General features: G+C 53.2%; 1 protein-coding gene across 7 annotated transcripts in view; it reads right to left on the bottom strand.

The window, feature by feature from the left end:
• Nucleotides 1–21,213, bottom strand: part of CDYL (chromodomain Y like) — a 230,361-nt gene that overhangs the window by 4,581 nt on the left and 204,567 nt on the right. For all 7 annotated transcript variants that reach the window (XM_038584070.1, XM_038584075.1, XM_038584076.1 and 4 more), the window contains 3 exons: nt 13,891–14,147; nt 12,801–12,973; nt 6,830–7,040 (listed from right to left, as the gene is read on the bottom strand). In XM_038584070.1, the coding sequence (XP_038439998.1) occupies nt 6,830–7,040; nt 12,801–12,973; nt 13,891–14,147 (641 nt within the window). The remainder of the gene's footprint in view (nt 1–6,829; nt 7,041–12,800; nt 12,974–13,890; nt 14,148–21,213) is intronic.

Below are 21,213 nucleotides of genomic sequence, written 5' to 3'. Positions count from 1 at the left end.
TAGCTGGTGAGATAGTTCTCCTGAAGACAGATCTAAATGCACCGAGGAAGGGGGACAGGAGCGCTCACACAATGACTGGGTGGGAAGTGCTCACTGGTTTTCCGAAGTTGTGCTTCTTTTACTCGCAACACACGGTGAAGACAACACCAGATTATGTCACTTAAGACCAGCTCGGACCACAGGGTCTTGGCTCAGGCGGGGGATGCGAACGGGAGCCGGTTGAGAGTGGGGCGTGGGGAGGGAGTCTCCTTCACGGGTTCCCTCTCCGCCCCTCTGTGGGCCTGCCCCCACCCTGCCGCCTCTCTGAATACTGCTCTTTGCCCCCTGGAGGTAGAACAGAGCCCTCCCCCTGTCCCCCAGCCCTTTCCTGTCCCCGGGCCCGTCCTGTGCTAGCCAGCCGCCAGCCGGGCCACCAGAGCAGTCAGTCCCCCGCCATGCGGTGAGCGGTCACTGCCCCAGGTCCTCCTCCCAGAGCCGGGCTAACTCCACGGCCGCTGTCCCCGGAGTCTTCTCCTCCTCAGTCTGCTCTATTCTACGTGCAGGACAAGAGGGCATTTCTGACTTTACCCAAGAGCACAAAAGTAGGACCGACTCCAGGTTGTTACCGTTCCTCGTGCAAGGATAGGGAGGGAGCTGGTTTAAGTTACAGGTCAACGGGTAACACCGTAAGATCCTGGAGATCCGATGCGCACAATTTCAATGAGCACGAGCTCGTATGCTCAACTTCCAGCAGCTTGAGCACGAGAGGTTTCTAACTTCTGCTCGAGAAACGGATTTGCAAAGATTCGGTCACGGGAGGTTTACTGGCTGCCTTTTGGTTCCAGGATGGCCTAGTGTTTGTAAGAAGTTCTAATGGGACTCCCCAGACAGCCGAGTGAGAGACGCCGGAGAAAAGCAGGGGCCCCTTTTCCTTCAGCCCGAAAGGCCACACGGGAGGTGCGGTGGGGAGACCCGACCACCTGGGGAGCTCCGGGCCCCTGAGCCACCGGGCCCGGCTCTCCATGCCCAGAGCCGCAGCCTCTCCGGGAAACTCGGGGTGGGGACGGAGCCCCAGCTGGTCGCCTCTCGGGGACCCGCCGGAGCAAGAGCTGCCAGCTGTGTCAGCGGGGCCCCAGTGCCCCGGCCTCGCACTGCCCTGGGCTAGGCTCTGGCGGGCGGCAGCGGGCCCCAGCACGGCGAATGCCGCGCGCCCCGAAAGCTTTCTGGGGACAGGGCGCAGCAAGCTCCAGAAGAGTAGTCCGACCTACGGCGAGGCTCTGCAGCTTGCTCGGGGCAGGCCCTCCTGGGCCGGGATGTGGCTTGGCCCCTGCAGGGTGCAACACGCCCTGTGCCGAGCCCAACCTGCCCGGGCCTTGCCTGGGCTGCCGGGAGCTCGCACACACCAGAGGCTCGTGGAGGGCCTGCTCCGGGGGGGTCACCTTCCACGGGGCTCATGGAGGGACCTTCCCCGCGGGGTCACCTTCCATGGGTTTATGGAGGGCCTTACCCGGGGGGGGGGGTCATCTTCCTCGGGCTCACGGAGGGCCTTCCCCGGGGGGGGGGGTCACCTTCCACGGGGCTCATGGAGGGACCTTCCCTGCGGGGTCACCTTCCACGGGGCTCACGGAGGGCCTTCCCCCGGGGGGGGGGGTCACCTTCCTCGGGCTCAAGGAGGGCCTTCCCCGGGGGGGGGGGTCACCTTCCACGGGGCTCATGGAGGGACCTTCCCTGCGGGGTCACCTTCCACGGGGCTCACGGAGGGCCTTCCCCGGGGGGGGGTCACCTTCCTCGGGGTCACGAGGGCCTTCCCTGGGCAGTCACCTTCCACGAGAGCCGTCCCGGTGTGACACAGGCCAGTGGCATCAGTTGTCCCCCACGGGGAGGCCGGAGTCCGCGCTCCGCACTTTTCGAGTTGACTCTCCGCTCCCTGCTCTTGCTCCGGGCGGGGCTTCTCGGCGGGCGCTGGAGGCACCGGGCCCGAGAGCGCCGAGGTGAGGGCCGGTCCTGCGACCGGCGTCGCCCCAGTGGGACGGTCGGGTCCCCGGGCCCCGGCGGCCGCCTGCGGGGAGGGGGCGACGGGACACACCGCCCCGTGGGAACCCTGCACCCCGGGAGGCCACCAGGCAGCGGGGAGGGGCGTGTCTTGCAGACGGTCGGGTGAGGCAGGCGTCCGTCCGTCCGTCCGTCCGTCCGCCGTCCCGCTCGCCACCGCCCAGCCCGGAGCAGCCCTCGGCCCAAGGGCTCCAGTTCCAGGAGGTCTCTGGTCTCTGCCCAAACCGCGCGTGAGTGTCAGGCTGGGAGTGCCCCGCAGCCGGCTCCTGCATCTGCGTGACTCAGGCATTGGCCTGGCTCACGCGGCCTGGGCACGGAGCCCCATCACTTCCATCTCAAGCGAGGCCTCAGGACCGGCGCAGGACGCTTTCACCGCCGCTCCGGAGCCTTTACGACCAGTGAAGTGCTAGCAAGCAACCTATTCACGGTAGCGACTCAGAAGGGACCCGACGTACTTGCCCTGAGGACGACTCTGCCGCCAGCCCCAGGGGACCCGACAGGCGGGCGCCCACCCCTGCACCCGCACAACACGGAGCCCTCCCCGGGGCGGACGCATGTGCCGCCCGTCGTCGCGGCCCAGGAGACACCTGCTGCCTGGCGGCCAGGGCGCTGCTAGCCGGGGGCTCGGGACGGTCCCTCCGGGCGGCCCCCCACAGCCACGCCCACTCCGGGGCGCCTGTGCACCGGGGGCACCGCTCCTCACCTCACCCTCAGCCCAGTCCGCCTCCTCCCTGCCCCGCCAAGATGCTGACCCGGTGGGCGGCCTGCCCAACCCCCAGCCTCTGCTTCTAGGAACACTAACCCGTCCCGAGTGGGAATGGGAGAGGGTGGGGACGAGGGGGCTTCGGGGCAAGCTCGCTCCCGGGCTGCCCGGCGACCGCCCCCCTCACGGGCTAGCAGAGCACCCGGGGCGCCCGGCACTGGTCGGGGCTCAAGCACTGAAACCCTCGCGGGTGCGGGACAGCAGCTGCTCTTTGTCACTGATGCAGGCAGAGGGGCTCCGGGGTAGCAAGAAGGCAGAGAAGGCGCAGATCCAGACCCACGCTTCTCATCTGGGTGGTCAAGCTCCAGACAAGGTCAGCCACCAGGAGGGTCTGTTGGGCTGCGTGGGGAGGGGCGGACGGAGGAGGTCCTTAAACCCGGCACAGGGACTTCAGGCGGACACCTCCAAGCTGAACCGCACACTCCTGCGCCCTCTGTCCCCAGTGGAACAAGCGCTGCCATCTGGCTGGAGACGACGCAGAGCCCTCCCCCTGCAAGACGGCCCAGTCCCCTGAAGCCCTGCCCTGCCTCCCCTCCCGGCCGCTAGGCTAGGCCTGTCACCTGCTTCCTCCGTCCCAGGAGCCGCACGAAGACACAAGGGTGCCTGACTCAGAGCCAGGACGCAGGGCCGGACAGGAGAGTCCGCGGCGTTGGGAGCTCTGCTGGGATACAAGGTCTACCTCCCTGGCAAGCGTCCGGCGGATGGTGCGACCCTGCTGGGGGGGGGGGGGGGGGGGGGGGAGGGGGGCCGGGAGGGGCTGGTCGCCAGGCCAGGTGGAGCTGAAGTGTCAGAGCTGCCGAGCCGCTGGCCGAGCGGGTGGGACCAGATGCCTCAGGGAGCCTGGGGCACATGCCACAGAGATGACCAGGGCAGGCCCCCGGGCTTCTGAGCCGGGCTGCGCTGCTCACGGCAGAGAAGAGCGTGTCTTTTAGAAAACAACTGTGAAGTGCTTCCTGAGCCCTGGCGGAGGCGGACACCCAGCCACGGGACCCACGACCACGCGTTGGAAACGGCGGCCAAGAGCCGTCCCATCGGGCCTGCCCTGGTAGGGCGCGCACCCGGGATAAGGCACACACGGCCCAGGGCAGGGTGGGCGCACGGGCGGCTGGCCCAGGCCCCGCCTCGGCTCCCACCTGCGGCCGTTCGGGGAGTCCTGATGAGCAAGCGGGATTCGTGGGTGCGCTGGCTCAGTCTGGGGGGTGCAAGCTGAAACATGGGCGGCGAGGGCCCTGGAGCCTCCGCGGGCAGGGGCCGGACCAGACAGTGACGGAGAAAAACACTCTGGAGCGGATGTGCTGGGCCAGCTGGCGCGGAAAGAGAAGTGCATCCAAATCGGGACACGGTGCCCGAGGGCAGCGGCGACAGCCTGGCTGGCTGCTCAGGAGCCTAAGGCTGGGGGCCCGGGGGCCCGGCCTGTGGTGGCTGGGGAAGTGGGTCCACGGCTGTGTCACACCGGCGTCGGGCACACGGCGTCCCCCGCGGCGGGGGGAGAGCAGTCCTGGCCGCTGGCTGCCCCACGCGGGTCTGACGCACACGCAGGGGTCCATGTGCTCGGGTGCACTGAGGCTGATTCAGTCGCTGTCACCGCAGAACAGCCAGCCTCCGGCCAGACACCGATGCTGAGCCGCCTGCTTGGCAACGCTCCTGGGGAGACCAGCTGGTGGGCCACGTGGCGGCCCGCCGACTGTTGTCACGGGAACAGATGCCTACTGTAGTCCGGGCTTGTCCTCCTGCCCGAGGTCCTCACGAGGACCACGCTCCGAGGCTCGCAGGAGGCCCAGTGTGCAGGCACGGGACAGGCCAGGCCAGAAGATGGGGGACCAGGCCCAGGGCCCCGGGGTCCTCTGGCCGCCGGAGCTCGGGGACGGTCTGAGAGGCAGGCGGGGAACCGGCTTGGGCGCGGCACCCTCTCCCGAGCTACGGTGTACACAGGGCATCACAGACCTTGCTGCGGTACCATGTCCCTGACCAGAACACTCGGGACTGGGCAACAAGGGGTGGGAGCAGGCCGGGGGCACCTGCCACTGCCCCCGCGCCCCACCCATGATCCGAGGGCCCCGTGTCTCCTGCCGCTGAGACTGGGCTCCGCAGGTCCCCGAGGGGCGCACATGGCCAGCGGACGCAGCAAGGGTCCCAGGGAACTTAAGGCTAGGATGGCTCCCTGGGCCGTGCTGCCCGCTGGGGACGTCCTGGTGCTCCCTGGCCCAGCCGCGGCCACGGGGGCGCAAGGGCAGCTCCTCGGCGGTGGTGGGGCAGGGGGGACACCAGTGTTCCCCACACAGCACAGCCACTGGGGCTGGCAGGGGCGGCTGGGGGGAGACGACAAGGATGGGGTGGCTACTGGAGCTATGTGGGTCCACTCAACTCCTGCCTCTTTCCTCTACGCTTCCTGCCAGACTTATGGAAGGATTATAAAGGCAGCACGGAGACCATACACCCTCTACCCAGCACTGTCTCTAATGTTAATGTCTCACATGATCTCTTACAACGATCAAAACCGGAAAGTGACCGTCAGCATGGTACTGAGTCGAGCCACAAACCGTCTGCAAAGTTCGACGGTCTTCCTAGAAAAGTCCTTCCTCCGACCCAGAAGCACGTGGAACACCCCATGCTGCGCACAGGTGCTGGGCCCCTCTGTCCCCTCCAGGGTGGGGCGGTGCCCAGGTCTCTGACCGAGCAGCTCTCTGGAAGGGCCCTGCTCACAGTCCAAAGACTGTCGCCGTCCGGGCCTGTCCAGTGCTCTCTCCAGGCTGGACGCAGGTGATGCCCACCTGGCAGGACTGGTGGACTGATGCTGTGTCATCCTCGTTGCAGCAGGTTGGGGCTGAAGACGGGCCTTATTTCTGGGAACTCCGAGCCCTCAGTAAGGTGGTGCCTGCCAGGCTCCTCTACTGTAAAGTTGCGATTGTTCCCACCACAGATAAGGAGAGGATGCAAGTAGCCGCGTTCTCATCATACGCTTACCCACTAACTGACATCCAGGCGGTTCTCGCCCACGACAGTCATCAGTGGCTAATCCCTGTCCTCCACATCTTGCTCTGGGAAGAGAGCCCCGAACAACGCATACGAAGAGGTGGATAGGAAAGGCCGATTGGTGGACTGTGATGGACACGGGGAAGTGCCACCGAGGCCCGTCCAGGGCACGTTGTGCTGTCCCAGCTGGTGGGAGAGCTGTCAGCAGCCAGCCATCATCAGCTCCTTCGGGGACGTCCCCTGCTGCAGAGAGTCGCCTCGTCCATGGTCACGACACTCTTCCCGGGCAGCCCACACTTGGCAGTGATGGACATAAAGGAACCAGCCATTTCAGTCCATTGTGGGACAACCGTGACAAGGCCGTACGTGCTCCCGAGCTCCCCACAGGTGGCCCAAGCTTTGCTGGGCCTGCCTTCCGCTGTCCAGCCCCCCACCTGCTGCCATCCTGCCCACAGGTGCAGACCATCTGATATTTCTCCACCATGCCAAAGTCCACACCTCAGTGTGGGCTTGTGGAGACCCCAACCCAAGACACCACCTCTTGCCCTACTTCAAGGAGTAAGAAATACAATGTGTGTAACTGCTTGAAAAAAATCAAAAGCTACAAACACTCTTATTATGGATAGATTAAATAGTTAAAAAGATAAAGCTCCACAATCACACGGCAAGACTTCTCTTATCCTAACTCACTTTGCTTTTTTCCCTTAAAAGTACAGCTTTTAGATTATTGGCTTTTAAGTTATCAGGGCAAGAATGTTTTGATGGCACACTCTATTATTTGGGTTACAAACTGGGTATTTACTAAGAGTGCCTATCAGTGCTCACCGAGTAAAGTCCTTCTCTAGGAAATGATGCAATGTGTCCATAAATGTTCTATGAACCAAAATATGAAAACCTATGATTTCATGAAGAATATGAGTTAATGAACAGAACTGAACGACAAGTGCATTTGATAGAAGTCCCCACAAAGATGACACCCTGTATATATTTAGAAAACTAATGACCAAACTAGATTTCTTCAGGAAGTTTTCTAGAATAATTTTTAAAAATAGAGATACTCACAGATGCTCCTCCCATAATCTTGGGAAACATAACGGTGGAACAGCCATCTGGACTCTGTCCGAAGGTAGTATAGGGTGTCTGAAACCAAGCCTTTTCATTGGCCCAAACCACATCACAAAGAGGCAATATGGAGGCTCCTAGTCCAATGGCTGGGCCATTTACTGCTACAATAATAGGCTTCTTAAACTGAATGAAAGTATTCACGAAGTTTCTAAAATGAAAAATAAATGGGAAATTACTCAAAACATTGTGTATCTGAGCAACAGAAAAATCTACTATTATAAAGTTCAATAAACCAAGAGGTGAACTATAGAAATTGGTACGAGGTGAGGTTCGCTGAAGGCCTTCTCCCGGAAGCAGGCCATGGACGTATTGACTGTGTGCTGTAAGGGCCCAAAGGTGTCCTGGATGCTTTGAGAGGGTGGCTACAGGACCTGTATGAAGACTATGGGTGAGGTCCAGTCAGAGGCTGCTCTTGGATTTGCAGCTGGCGCTCGGGCTCCAGGACCAATCCATCTTTCTCTTCAACCTTTCTTCCTTTTAAGACATAAGGAGCCCAATAAACACTGTGGGCTTCTGATGACCAATCTAGAACTCTTCCAAAGGAAACCTGGCACAGGGCCTACCAGGACTGTCTGGTGTTGAGCAACGACTAGGAGGTTGGTGTTAGGACCCATGGGGTCTGGGTCTGGACTTGGTACGTAATTTCAGACAACTCACTATTTGGAAACACCAGAGACTTCTGGAGTATCCAGAATTAGATGGAATGACTTGGGGGTGCAGAACCAAGAAACGTCCAGGCTAGTGTAAGACAGGAGATCCAAGGAAGAACAGCAAGCAGCAGAGACCCATGCCTGTGCGCCACTGTGTACCCCACTGTGTGCTGTTGACCACAATCACATCAGGGCTGCAAAGGAGAGCAAGACCAGGGGTAGGGCAGCCTTCACAGAGGATGTGCAGTTTTACAAAACCGAGCCAATGCTATTTTTGGATTTATTTTAGGATCAGACTGGAAAAGTGAGCTGCTTTTCAATTGAGGGTAGTAGGTTGGTGCCATGCCATAGTGGGAACGTGCAGCTATCTTCCTCCCACTAGACTTTAACCTTACGTTCAGAGGTTGCTGCTTGTTAGGATTTAACACGGTGAAGAGAAGGACAAACATGTACCAACTAAAACAGAAGATAATTCCTTTAAGGCAGTCAGAGTTCTAGCTCAGAATTACAGAATTCTAAACCTGACCACCGTCTTTAGGACCAGAATCAACAATCTGGTTGCTCTCTGCAATTCAGTAATTTAAAGGCTATAGCACATCTCTTCAGATTATCTCTGGAAATCATGACTCAGCATCTTAAGTTCCCCAGATAGTGACACGAGGGGTCATATATTTTTTTTGGAAAGGGCAGGTTAGGGAGGTTTGGGGAGCACGCGTGTGTGTGTGCGTGAAGAACAGAAGAGGGGACACACTGCAGAATGTGGCAGCTTGCACGCCCAGTTCCAGGGAGTGTTCTCAAAGGCACCCTGCAGCCAGTGTAGACCTCAGCCCAGCCCCCAAGGTCCCCTAAGGTTTGTGGGATCTTGACATTGAGTGAGAATTGACTCATTGGAATGAATGAGTGCAGTGAGACTTTCTAAACGAGAGCCTGAGGCATTGTTAGAAAGATCACTCTGGGTTTTAATGATACAAAGGAGCCAGACAACCTTTTAAATGGATTCTTGAAATAATGTAGACAATTTACATGAAGCTACTTCACTTGTGCCACCTCTTGAGGATTCTGGGTCAATGACATGATGGAAATACATTTTCTATGCTCAGTCTGATGACTCTTGAAAAGGTCTCCATGATACAGAGCAGACGTTTTCAAAACACGTCCCCGGGTGCCCTGGAGTCGCCCTGCTTTCATCTGCCTCGTGTGGACAGGCGACGGTAGGAACTGCACCAGTGCTAACAACATCTGGAAACCATGAATGGGATGGCAGGGCAACATGAAAGAAATGACCACATACTGCAGTAAGAGAGTGACTTTATAGAGAAATGGTCAAAGGAATCAATCACCCCCCAGAGCAAGCGCTCCTTCTCACGTTGTATCTTGTACAGAAGAAAAAAAAAATGCTTCTAAAATAGATACTGCAAAATCAAAGCCTGGAGAATTGTTTGAGGTTGATTCCCCACTCCCGCCCCTCAAGTTATTTTTATTTTTGCTTGGGATGATAGCTTCATTCGAAACCGGGGGCTGCTTCTGGGACACCTGAGCAAAGACCATCTTTCCTCTTTTAGAGGACACAGCGACCATTCTGACGTGTGAGCTCGGAGATGTCAGAAATGAGCGTGCCCCGCCCCCGCCCCTCAAATTTGTTGTTTGAAAACAATGACAACAAACTTCATAGAAATGCTTTTCTGGGTGATCCCTGGGTGGCTCAGCGGTTTGGTGCCTGCCTTTGGCCCAAGGCGTGATCCTGGAATCACGGGATCGAGTCCCGCATCGGGCTCCCGGCATGGAGCCTACTTCTCCCTCCTCTTGTGTCTCTGCCTCTCTCTCTAAAATAATTAATTAATTAATTACTTAATTAATTAAAAAAAAGATGCTTTTCTCTTTAGCAGAAACTTGCAGAGCCACAAAGGCTTGGCCACGTGGGCTGCATATGGAGCCACCCTGCGACCAGAGACAGGGAGGCAGGGGCTGCCTACAGGCCCGGGGACGCTGCCCTCGGGAGTGTGGCCTTCAAGGAGGCACCTCTGCTGCCTCCAGGGCGTGTAGAGCATGCATTCAAGCAAAACGCATGCGAGTCCAAATGTGCTCAACGCAACACACTGGATTTAAATTTCAGCTTCCTGGGAAGTGAGTGTGAACCGAGCTATCGAGGCTGTGCCGGGAATGGCACGGAAGGAAAGAGGTTATATACTGGTCATCAGAGGAGTTGGAAAACACAACTTAACAAAAGCGAACTTCTCACCCATTCTTTGGAAGAACATTTACTACTTCACAGAGGTCACCGAAAAAGTGAGAAAACCACCTCAGAACAACAGGAAAGGAGGCCACTAATCGCCAGCTCCCTGCCGGGTTTCAAAGGACCTCTGCCCTCACTGTGACCGTCCGCACAGGCCTCAATGGGGAGAGGTCGCTGCTGCCAGCCTGGCCTCCGGGTCCGGTCCGCGGTGCAAGATGCCTGCCCCCTGCGGGAGGAGCCTCTCGGTCCTTCAGGGGCTACGAGGGAGCCACTGGTTCCCACAGACTTCCAAAGCCTCATGTTATAAACGGAGTCACAGTAACTGTGGTTTTGTCACCAACGTGCTGAATGTTTGATTCCACTGCCCCTGGTTAGGCCTGCGGCCCCAGGACCGAACTCGCTGTAGCAGGAACCCGACCAGCCCATCCGAGCCCCAGCTTCCCATTTCCCACTTCTTATGGAGGAGACTTGCCACAGGGACGTCCTTCGCCCCAAAGTTTTAAGGGATCCAAGCAACACGGCAGCAACAAACATACAGTTTTATGTGTAAAGCCCATCTTATACATATAAAAATTAATTTAAATGCAAATGAGCAAGAGCGGAGGTTAAGTGAATCTGGTATAACTAATTACTGTCACACCCTGCCAGAGTACATGAAGAGAAATTCACATTGACAAAAATATATTCACTTTAAGAAGAACCAAGTGGGTTTCCGTAAAGTAGGATTTGGTCTTTTTGTCGGGGGTGAGGAGAGGGACAGTCTGGACAAGAAACGGGAGAGGGCACCTGTCTGATAAACTCCTGCAGTGACCTAAAGGTCCCACACATGTGGTCTGTCCATCCATCTTTCCTGGATGTTTTCCAGTACCCACAATGGAAGCCTCAGCCACCGTCAAGGGCAATTCAACACGGGAAGAGTGGGCCAGGCTTGGGTGGAGACAGCGAGATTTAGGAGTGGAGCTCAGGGAAGCTTCTCCAGGGAGAAATGAGCCAGAATGCAGAAGGCACTGGCTGACAAATCCAGGTCCTTTTTTACGGCAGAGCTCCCCAAATCACAGCGTCATGTGTGAAGTCAGTGTGAGCTTACAGAAAATCTACAAAGTCACCGCCTGAGGCGCAATACTTTGTATTTAAAAAATGAAAATTAGACCCACGTAGTTCATCCTAAAAGGACGGGATGGGTTAATAATCAGGAATACCTACAAGTTGTCTTAGAAGTACTGAGTCTGTCAAGTAATTGTGTGTATTGATCAAGAAGGTCAATTTGAAATTGAGTCATAAGATGGTCCAGTCTAGGGCACCCCGGGTGGCTCAGCGGTTTAGTGCCACCTTCGGCCCAGGGCATGATCCTGGAGTCCCGGGATCGAGTCCCGCATCGGGCTCCCTGCATGGAGCCTGCTTCTCCCTCTGCCTGTGTCTCTGCCTCTCTCTCTCGGTGTCTCTCATGAATAAACAAATAAAATCTTTAAAAAAAAAAAAAAAAAAAAAAAAAAAGATGGTCCAGTCTACTACACGTATGACCTTATGTAGGAGACCAGAGACAATACTTAGACAATACTTAATCAGACTGTAAAACTTCAAACTGTTTTTGAAAAAACTATCATATAATAATCTGAAAAGTGGTAATGTTTAAAAAGACGAAGGAACCTGTTGTATGCATGCATGCATCTGTACACAGTGACAAAATATACTAATTTTGAAAATTTATAACGATTTTAACAAAGGCCAAGGCAATACCTGGACACCCCTAGGTATGGGGTTCCAGGACTCCTCTGCCCCAGTCCGCACCACCAAGACAGAACTTCCACTGATCTCGATGTGCACCTATAGGGATGGTTGGGGGGACCAGGAAGCCCTGTGCCCCCAGGGTCAGGGCACAGGATCTTAGCCACAAAGGGCCCAATAATCACCAAAAGCAGCTCAGCTTCAACCCCAAGTATCTGGGGATTTGGAGAAGATCTGACCAAGTTTACTTTGCATGTCTGTGTGTCTAAGTTCCCATCTTCTTGAACCCCATGCAAGGCAAAAGCACATGGGAGGGTTCTCAGGGGTCACTCGGGGATATGACATTTTAGGGAGGTGGGTTAAGGCAGTACAGTGGTCTTCCTGGTTGGTGACTGGGTTTCATTCGCTCCAAATAAAATTAATTTCTGAATAATTAGATATTTTAAATTATCCTTACAGTTTATTCCTCACTGGAAACTATGGAAAATGAATATGTCCCTAGATAGGCTCATGGCAGTGTCAGGTGATTCTAGGGAAGCTTTTTGCAATATTATGATATGGCAGTGAAGGATCCCCAAACAGGAGAAATGGAAATCTCTGAAGTCACATGGTTAAACGGAAAATGCAAGTTGCAAAAGAACACACGGTATAATTCCATTTATTTAACGGAACTAAAAATAAATCTATATTATCTGTAATACGTAAGGAATGCGTACTTGACAGTGTTCAGAAAAAGGCTGGGAAGACCTAAAAGAATGGTGGGTCCCTGGGGGGCGGGGAACACGTGAGAGAAAGGGAACTCTCACTTTTCACCCTACGGGGTCTAGTTTTATGGGTCGCTGGAGCTCGGGATGGACTTGCACAAGAAGGTGCTTGTGCTGAAACACGCTTTTCATGCGATGTTATGGCACCAGCGTGTCATGTAGCCCAGCCAGTGTCTTTCAGAGTCGAGCAAACGGTAAGTCATTACGGGAAAGACAATGCACCTTTCAGGGCTGAGGACAGAACCCGCTCACGGTACCGACAGCGGGCGCTCTGGCTCTGTGCTGCTGTCCACGCTGACCGTTGGAACGTTCCCGGAGCACGCGCTGGGCTCGAGCCAGCCTTGAAATGAGTGATTTGCTCAAGGCAAGCAGCACTTGGTGCCAGGCCCACAGGAAAGACAGCTGATTTAATTAGTTTGGATCCCGTGTGTCTCAGTGGAGGGCGGGCTTGCTGGAGCCTGTTCTGGGGCGGGGGCGGGGGGTACGCGAAAGGCAAGACCCTCCCAGAGCCGTGAGGAAACACCGGGTCTGCATACCTGATAGCTTCTGCCATTTTAGTGCTTTCTCTTTTCCTGTCGTCTGTTAAACGCCGTATAAAATAAATAAAGTCGAGCCCGCAGCAGAAGACGCTGCCCACCGCGCTGAGCAGCACGAGCTTGCTGTCGTCGGCGGCGGCCGTGCTCAGGGCGCTCTGGACTTCTTTCATTACCTGGAAGTCACCAGAAGTTAAAGTGGCAAAGAGTATTCTCGAGACAGAATCCTAAGAGCGTTCTGCGACTGGCCAGCCTGGCCCCAGAGGAAGCCTCTTTCCTGTAGCCAGCCTGGGAACGCTGGGGGCGGTGTGCGACAGGGACAGGTGAGGCCGAGTCACCTCCGCTTCCTGTCGCTGGGACTCTGGCGGACGAGGCAAGGGACACAGGACTTCCACTTGGCATTTCTACAGTTCGGACAGCAGGTGGCACATTCAACCAGTCGAAAGAAACTAGGGTTCCCTGCTTTTTTTCCTTTTTTTTTTTTTTTTTAAAACACCCGCCTGCCAGAGCTGGGACGGAAACCCCAGCAGTTTGGTGCAGAAGCACAGTAAGTGCGAGCACAGCAGCAGGGGTCGTTCTAGAAGGGCACGAGCCACTGAAAAGAGGGCACGATCCCGCTGAAGCATTTACGAATACCCAATGAAGGGACAAGGGACTCTGCGGTCTAAACGTGTAGCGGACACCAGCCCCGAGCGGGTTGGCCACGGGGCCCGGCCAGACCTACGAACTCTTGGTTTTCTCGTCTGGAAAGCACTTGGCCTGGGCGCTCCCAGGGGAATCAGCCACCTGCGGCGTGCAGGGCTGTAAGGAAGGCCCGGCGCGGGCTCCGACACTTCCCCGGAGACACCCGAGGGTTTGTTTCTGAACGTGTGCAAGCACCCGCTCCCCGGACCCCTGAGAGCCGACCTCGCCAGGTGCTCCCCGCCAGGAGCACGAAGGCCCTGCAGCGGGGAGCGGCGACACCGGTCCCTCTGCGAGCGGGGCAGGCAAGGGCGCAGCAGGAAGGGCGCAGAGAGCACCGGTTCGAGGCAGGCCCCGGGTACGGGCGCGTGGGGAAACGCGAAGCACGAATCGGCCAAGGAATGGGTCTCACCTCTGGGTTTAGGGAGTTATTCTCTGATGATTTTGTTGACAACAAGATGTGGGTGAAGCCATCCTGCTTCCTGACGACAATATCTCTGTATCTGTAGGCACTTTCCGTTTGCCTCACACTGAAACGCAACCGCTTGTCAAAAGGCTGGTCTCTTCTGTCGTCAATAAATTTCCTTTTCCCGGCTGTCACTCCTGTAACAGACGTCTGTATGTTGGTCGTCCCGTTGGCTGTTAACGCGTCCATGAACGGAGACGAACCTGCCGAGAGCGTGAAATCACAGGGTCTGTGGTCTGTGGCGGCCTAGTCACCCCCGCCCCAGGACCGCCAAAGGTCTGCTGTTAAGGGCATTTGTTTTCTTTCCAAGTCTCACAAGGAAATCACCCTCTCTTGCTTATCTCTCCTAAATAAATAAAGATGGATTGCTGAAAAGCTACAAAATTTGAGACTCTTAAAGAATGGGACCGAGAGAGTGGGCCTCAGGAAGTGTGCCTATTCCGGGCTCGAGAAGTGGAACGAACGCAAAAGGGAAATTGCTTCAAAACATATCATTATTGGAGCCAAAGCTACCTGCCATTCAGCTGGAATTTCTTTTTCTGAATGCAGATCAACGTGCGCAGCCCAGCGCCCCCCGCGGGCCCCAGCCTCTCGGGAGGGCTCCCTCGCCGCCCTGGGAGGAGATGCTCTCCGCCCACCCGCCTCTTACAAACAGCCTTCTAACTAGCACTTCTAGACAATTCTCTTTCCTGCCACATGAAGTGTTGTGCTACTTCTCCCTCCTGAGTCAGCGCCTCAACATCACCGTGGCTGCTGCGTCTTCAACACGCGGTCTTCTGAACGGAGTGTTTCTTAGAATAGAGGCTGGAGTTTCATTTAATGCTTTTGCAGAGTTTATCAAGTTACATCCAGGGAAGAATTCAAGTATTTTCTTTTAAAGATTTTATTTACTTGACGGGGGGGGGGGGGGGGGGGGGGGGGGGGGGGAGGAGGAGAGAGAGGGAGAGAGAGGGATAGAGATAGAGATAGAGATAGAGAGAGAGAGAGAGAGAGAGAACACGCACAAGCAGGGGAAGGGGCAGAGGGAGAAGCAGACTTCCCACCTGAGCACAGAGCCCCACCTGGGACTTGATCCCAGGACCCCAGGTTCATGACCTGAGCCAAAGGCAGATGCCCAAACGACTTGAGCCCCCAGGTGCCCAAGAATTGAAATATTAATAAAGAACTATAATCATCCTATTCATATGAATTGTCGGAGTATTATTATTACATCTGATAATATATAGAGCCTTGGGTGAAAGAAGAAAGGGAAAGAAATGTAAGAAAATTGGATCAAGCTTAACTCATAAAATTAGCAAGGGTAGAAGTTCTTTGAGGGGAAGAACACGAATTATAGGTCAGAAATATTTCCTCCACAGTGAAAGCAAATAAGCCAAGGCCACCAGAAAAGACTCAGGAATGGCCATCTAGAGAAGTCAAATAATTCCCCTGGTCAAACAAAACGACTTTCACATTCAATTGGTAGAAAAACTTCAGAAGTTTTTTAAAAAACAAATTCAGTCTTTTGGAACTTTGGAAGAGGTTAAAATACATGCATAAGGTTCAAGAACCTACAGATGTAAGAAGGTGAGTGGTACGAGGCCCCCAGCACCCCTGCCCTCCCCCTGCCCAGGACCCGCACCCTCCAGGTAGCCACTCAGTCTGGTTTCCCGCTATCCTTCCACAGTGTCTGGATGTATCCACAAGCAAGTAAGAATATAAGTATTTCCACCCACCTTTAAAAAAAACACAAGTGGTAGTTTAGTAGACATAGTATTTTGGCCTCTCTCGCTTTTATCACTTGACAGTATCTTAGAACTTGTCTTAGCAGGTCAGCTCTCGGTCTTTTCTAAGGCTGCATTATCAGTCCACTGAATGGAGGCTCCGTGATCCACTTTACTGACCCACACTGCAATAAACACTAATATTACCTTGGCCTCCGTCATTCCAATGCTGGTACTGCCAACTGAAAGAGCATTTGATAAGCTGCTGTTGCCAGTAACACAGGGTGTCCTGAATCCTGAGGAGGCTAGTAAGGGCCCTCTATCTTTCAACCTCTCCTTCATCAGAACCTCCCCCACGGTGTTCCCTCTGTCCACCATCCTCAACACACTCCACTGCAGCTAGAGGCAATGTGACCAGATAACTTCTTGAGTAACAGGCAAATGGATCACAGATGACCCTGAAACCACTGAGCCTGGGTGCCCAGCAGATGGGGCACCCACAGGGGAGTCTGATGTAGGCTGCGGGAGGGCGAGAAGGGAGAAACGTGATTTTATCCACAGCTATTACTCAAATGTAGATGCTCCAGAGCCCAGATATGGGGGTGAGAGAAATCAGGGTAGAGATGAGTAGAGCTGGTGCCCAGAAGTGATGGTTGAATTGAGAAGCAGGAGCTCCAAAGGAAGAGTGAGGAGTGAGGAGCAAGCCTGCTGGAACCACATGCAGGGCCAGGAGGCAGTGGGGAGGCAGGAAGGCAGTAAGAGGCTCCCCTCGAAGGAGAAAGAAGAGGCAATGGGAGGGGAGATGAGAAGCCATTAATAAACTCGGGCAAGCAGTGTCACTGGAGTGCTAAGGGAAAAAAGCCAGACTGCAGGAGACAATGAAAGACAGTTAAAAGTTGTTAAATAAAAAACCATTCATGTTCAAATCAAGAATCTATTAATATGCTGTTTTAAGAAACACAGAGCTACAACAGAGGTAAGAGGATGCTGGGCTGGAGAAGGCAGCTGACAACAGTGACTCCCCTGCCCTAAAAGAGACCACATGAGGAGCCATCCTGTGCAGACAGGCAAGCCTGGAGGCCTCCCAACTCCGAGGTGAAAGGTGATGTGACAAAAGCAAAACGAGTGGAGACGGGCTGGAGGCTCCGGCAGGCCCAGGAGGAGGGGGTTCTTGCAGACTACACAGGCCAGTGTGCTAACAAGAACAGGTGGAGAGCTGTCTGGATCCTTAAGAGTTACTAACTGCAAACTGAATTAATTGGTGCTGTATGGGAACACAGGGAGAACGACCCAGCAACCCGGGGGATGGTCTGCTGAGGGTTGGATAGCTGCCTTCCGCCAAAACAAAGCCTGCTGACTTCAGATCGGGCCCCTTTCCCCTCCCGAACTGCTCTTGCTTCTCGCAGTCTCTTTCCCTATTTAAAAGGCGTGCATTCCTTAACTCTACAGGCAGATTTCCGGTGGCTTCTTTCCCCAGAAGCGGGATTTCTGGCTATGGGGTCCTTGTAGCCTCTTTATGTGAACTTCACAAAAAGCCCATTTTCTTTTCTTTGAGGCAACAGGTCCTATGGAGCTATCCGTGGTTCTGCAAATGTGGATATGGATTCATGCTGGCTCATGCTGACCAGGACTGTTGACCTTGGCCTTCATCTCCCTGTTAAAACTGCACTGGCTCCCTGGTGCCATTTCGGTCCCTGCTGATTTCAGACCTTGGGATCTCACCAGGGCCTCAACTACCACACCCACCCCAGTAAGGACTCCTGGGACCCTCTGTTATCTACCTGTGGGGCCACGTGACATCTAACTGTGTGCCCTATGTGGGTAGAGAAGTGTCACAGCAGGACTGAATATCAGAATCAGACTGCCAGCAGGAGCCAGGTCCTGACGTCCCCCACCACCCCCTGCCATCGTTTGTGCCCCTGAGCCCCTCACTCACGACAACCTAGCTATGGAGGTCTCTCACCATTCTGGGTTTGTGCTCACCTCAAGGCCTTTACACTTGGCTCCTCCTTCTGCCTAGAATGTTCTTGCCTTACAGCCTCAAATGGCTGGTTCCTTCTGCTCATCTGGATGGCAGCTCGAGCATCCCATCTGCAGACAAGCCTCTGAGGAGCACCCCCTAACATGGGCCCTCCCATCACCACTCATGTTGCCCTTGTATGTTTTCCTCACAGCTCCCTTCACCAAAGGTATTTCTCTTCCTCATTTGATTTTTTTATTTGTAGCGTCTATGTCGTTGCTGTACTCCACTGAGCTCCGTGACAGCAGCATCCCTGCCTGTCTCATTTACTAATGTATCCTCAGGGCTTGGAACACTCAATATCCACTGAAGGAAGGAATGGAAGGGCCCTTCAAGTCCCATCAGCCCAGCTCCCTCCACGGAGGGATGAGAAGGTAAGTGGCCTGCCCGACGTCACACAGCTGATCACCTGCTGCCAATCTGGGGACAGCAAGCAGTATGCTTCAGTGCAGAATCAACTGCTAATGACCAATCTAAAAGGTAAACACTGAGATTCGGGAAAAAATATCCTCCACATGTAAACTGTGTGAAAATTTACTGTGACTCCCTAAACCAACAGCTCTGATGAAAAAACGGAGCAAACGTTCTCAGCAAGCTGACAGTTTCTTAAGGATTTGGATTCAGAGACTACTAAGTGCCTTCCTAGGATTTACTGGCAGAAAAACCAGTGAGGACAAACCCATTGTAGACCCTCTCCTAATAAATGTTTTTTTTTTTTTTTTCCCCAACATGCTCGAGAACAAAAAGGATACCCTCAAACATGTGTTTATTAACCTATTAGAAATCACTGCTTCAAAAAGCATGTCTCTCGAAAAATGAAATGTGCCTTCTGCTTCTAAACATTGAGAGAAACAGCTGCATTTCCTTACTTGCCCGCGTAAGTGGAAAACCGAAAGGTAAAAAAAAAAAAAATCCATCAAACAACTATTTCAGATGCTGGACCATGGGCAGGGCAGGACCACGTTCTGAGCATGAAGGGGACCAAGCCCAGCAAGCTCAACAACATAGCAGGCTTTCTGCCTGGAGGCCACGTCCACACGGCGGGTGCAGGGAAGGGACACTGCATGCTGCCCAGCAGAAGTCCTAAAATCAGGAGGAGCCCAGGAGGCTATCATCCGTGGGGTGGGGTGCTGAAAAGGAGGGAGCCACACAGAAAGTTCCAGAATGGCCTCGGGACCCTCCTGAGTCTTCCTTGAACACCAACCTGAGTATGTATGAGGTGAAATTCCACAAGGGTTGCAGAAAACAACTTTTGAGGAAAAAAATGACCTATAAACCATGTAATTGCCAGAGTGTACATGGGGCTGGCAGTCGTCCCCAGCCAGAGTGGAAAGACTTCACTGAATACACTGGACACGGGGTCGAGACCCCGGAACAGGCACCTCTGGCTCTAGAACAAGGGATACTCTAGAACTGCACTGACCACGCTTAAAAATACAAGCCTTGAAAAGGTCAAACTGATTTGCAAGTAACAAGTGGATGTCAGAACAAACCTAACACTTTTAAAAGCGTAAAATAAAACCAGTGCCCCAAAATGTAAGAGTCCCAACATTTAGCAGCCCACAAACTACAGACATGCAAAGTAGAAAACTCGGACCTATGATCAAGATGAACTCATTTAACAGAAAGATCTAAAAAGGAGAGGTGATGGAATAATAGAAAAGGACATTTCCAAAATTGTTCTCAATCACCTCAGTGATAAAGCCCCTCAGTGTGCTCAAGAATTTAGGAGACAGCATGAATATATGGATTTTATTGGATATGTTTAACAGATTAGACACTACACAAGAAAAGATCAGAGAACTTGAGACCTACCAACAGATTCTACCCAAAATGAAGCACAGAAAGAAGAAAAACCAAAGATTAGAGCCCGAGTGCCCTGAGGGAGAACATCAAATATCCAGCATATGCATAACTTGAGCCCAAGATGTGGTGTGTGCATGTGTGTAAAACACATTTGCAGAAATAAATGGCTCAAAGTTTTCCGTATCTGATGAAAACCAGAAGCTCACCGACCCTGGAAGCTTAACAAATACCAATCAGGATAAACATAAAGGAAACAAAAGTAAGGCACATCATAATCACTCTGCAGAAGCTAGTGACAAACAGAAAATCTTCAAAGCACAGAGACGGAGAGAGAAAGACCCAACAGATAGAACAACATAACAGCAAGTGCATGTTTATCTTTGAAAGTAGAGCACACGGCGGAGAAGGCACGGCATCTTTAAAGTGTGGGGGGTACAAAATACGCGAACTGCATACCTGTGGCCTATCCGTCCTGCACAAAGACAGATAAAAACTTTTCCAGGCAAAAGCTGAGGAAATTGGTAGCCAGCGGACCTGCTCTACAGAAAGTGCTAAAGGAAGCTCTTCAGGCAAAATGAGAGCGCACAGAAGAATGTGGAGCCTCGGAAGTGTGAACACATGGGGGAAAGTGGCCCTGCACAGGCTGCACATCACGTTCCACTGACTACAGGCAGGAGGCAGTCACTGGCCTCCTCACAAAAACGTGTCCCCTGCTTTCACACCAACCTAACCAGAATGAGTAAAAACCACTTTGTGGACACTCCATAAATACCTTACAGTAGCTCCGAGGAATTGACAACTTTCTGGAAAAATATGCATTCTCAAGACCGATGTCTGGCACGATGGAAACAAAGAAGAACCGAGGGAAGATAGAAGTAAGTTGAAGAACTGCCTCTGAAAAGTGCTGCAGGGCTGGGCACGGAAGAAAAGGCTCTGAGGCTCCGAGGAAAGCAGGAAATCTGCCAGATTCATTTTGTGGAGAAGGTAATTTAACTCTGATGTCAGGACTTGACACCGATGACACGAAACCAAACCACATGCCAACTTTACTTAAGACTCGTGACACCACAGTTCTATTTTACTAACACCAAATATCATAGAGAGGTCTGTCTTCTTGATTCTAATTCTAACAGACTTCCAATTGCAACCTCAGTGGCTAATATTTGGCTGGAAGACAAGCTAAAATTTTTTTGAAGAGAATGATGAGCAAAATGCACCCTGATAATTACTGTATTTATAGCTCTTGAGGACATGGGGCTAGTGTAGGAGAAGATGACTAGAATTAACCTAGGACTAGTTCCTATGATGACAATCTATGGCATTACAGACAAAAAGAAGTCGGTAAGGATCATTCAGTAAGTGGTAATGAAAAACAAAGTAATTAATTTTCTTAAAACCGTCTGTTTATGTCTTTATTCAAAATAAAACACAGACACACATGAGAGATGAGTACAGAAAATTCATTTGATGGAATGAAAACACCAAAACATGAAAAACTGATCTCACGAACAAAAAATGAAACGATCCTTTCTACCTACAGATTAGGAAACCTTTTTAAAAATGACAATTAAATCAGGGCTGGTGAAGAGCACACATGCATAAATGGATTCACTTTTAGCAATTTTGTAAGGTGTATCCACCAACCTCTGCCCTTATGATTCCACTTTTACAATTCTAACAAAAGAAATTTTTTTGTTTCTTTCTCTTTTCTTTCTTTCTTTAGATGAGGACATGTTTTCA

Source organism: Canis lupus, chromosome 35 (genome assembly GCF_011100685.1).
Source record: "Canis lupus familiaris isolate Mischka breed German Shepherd chromosome 35, alternate assembly UU_Cfam_GSD_1.0, whole genome shotgun sequence".
Lineage (NCBI taxonomy): Eukaryota > Metazoa > Chordata > Mammalia > Carnivora > Canidae > Canis > Canis lupus.
The sequence above is the reverse complement of the archived record's forward strand: the minus strand, read 5'-3'. Positions and strand labels throughout refer to the sequence as shown.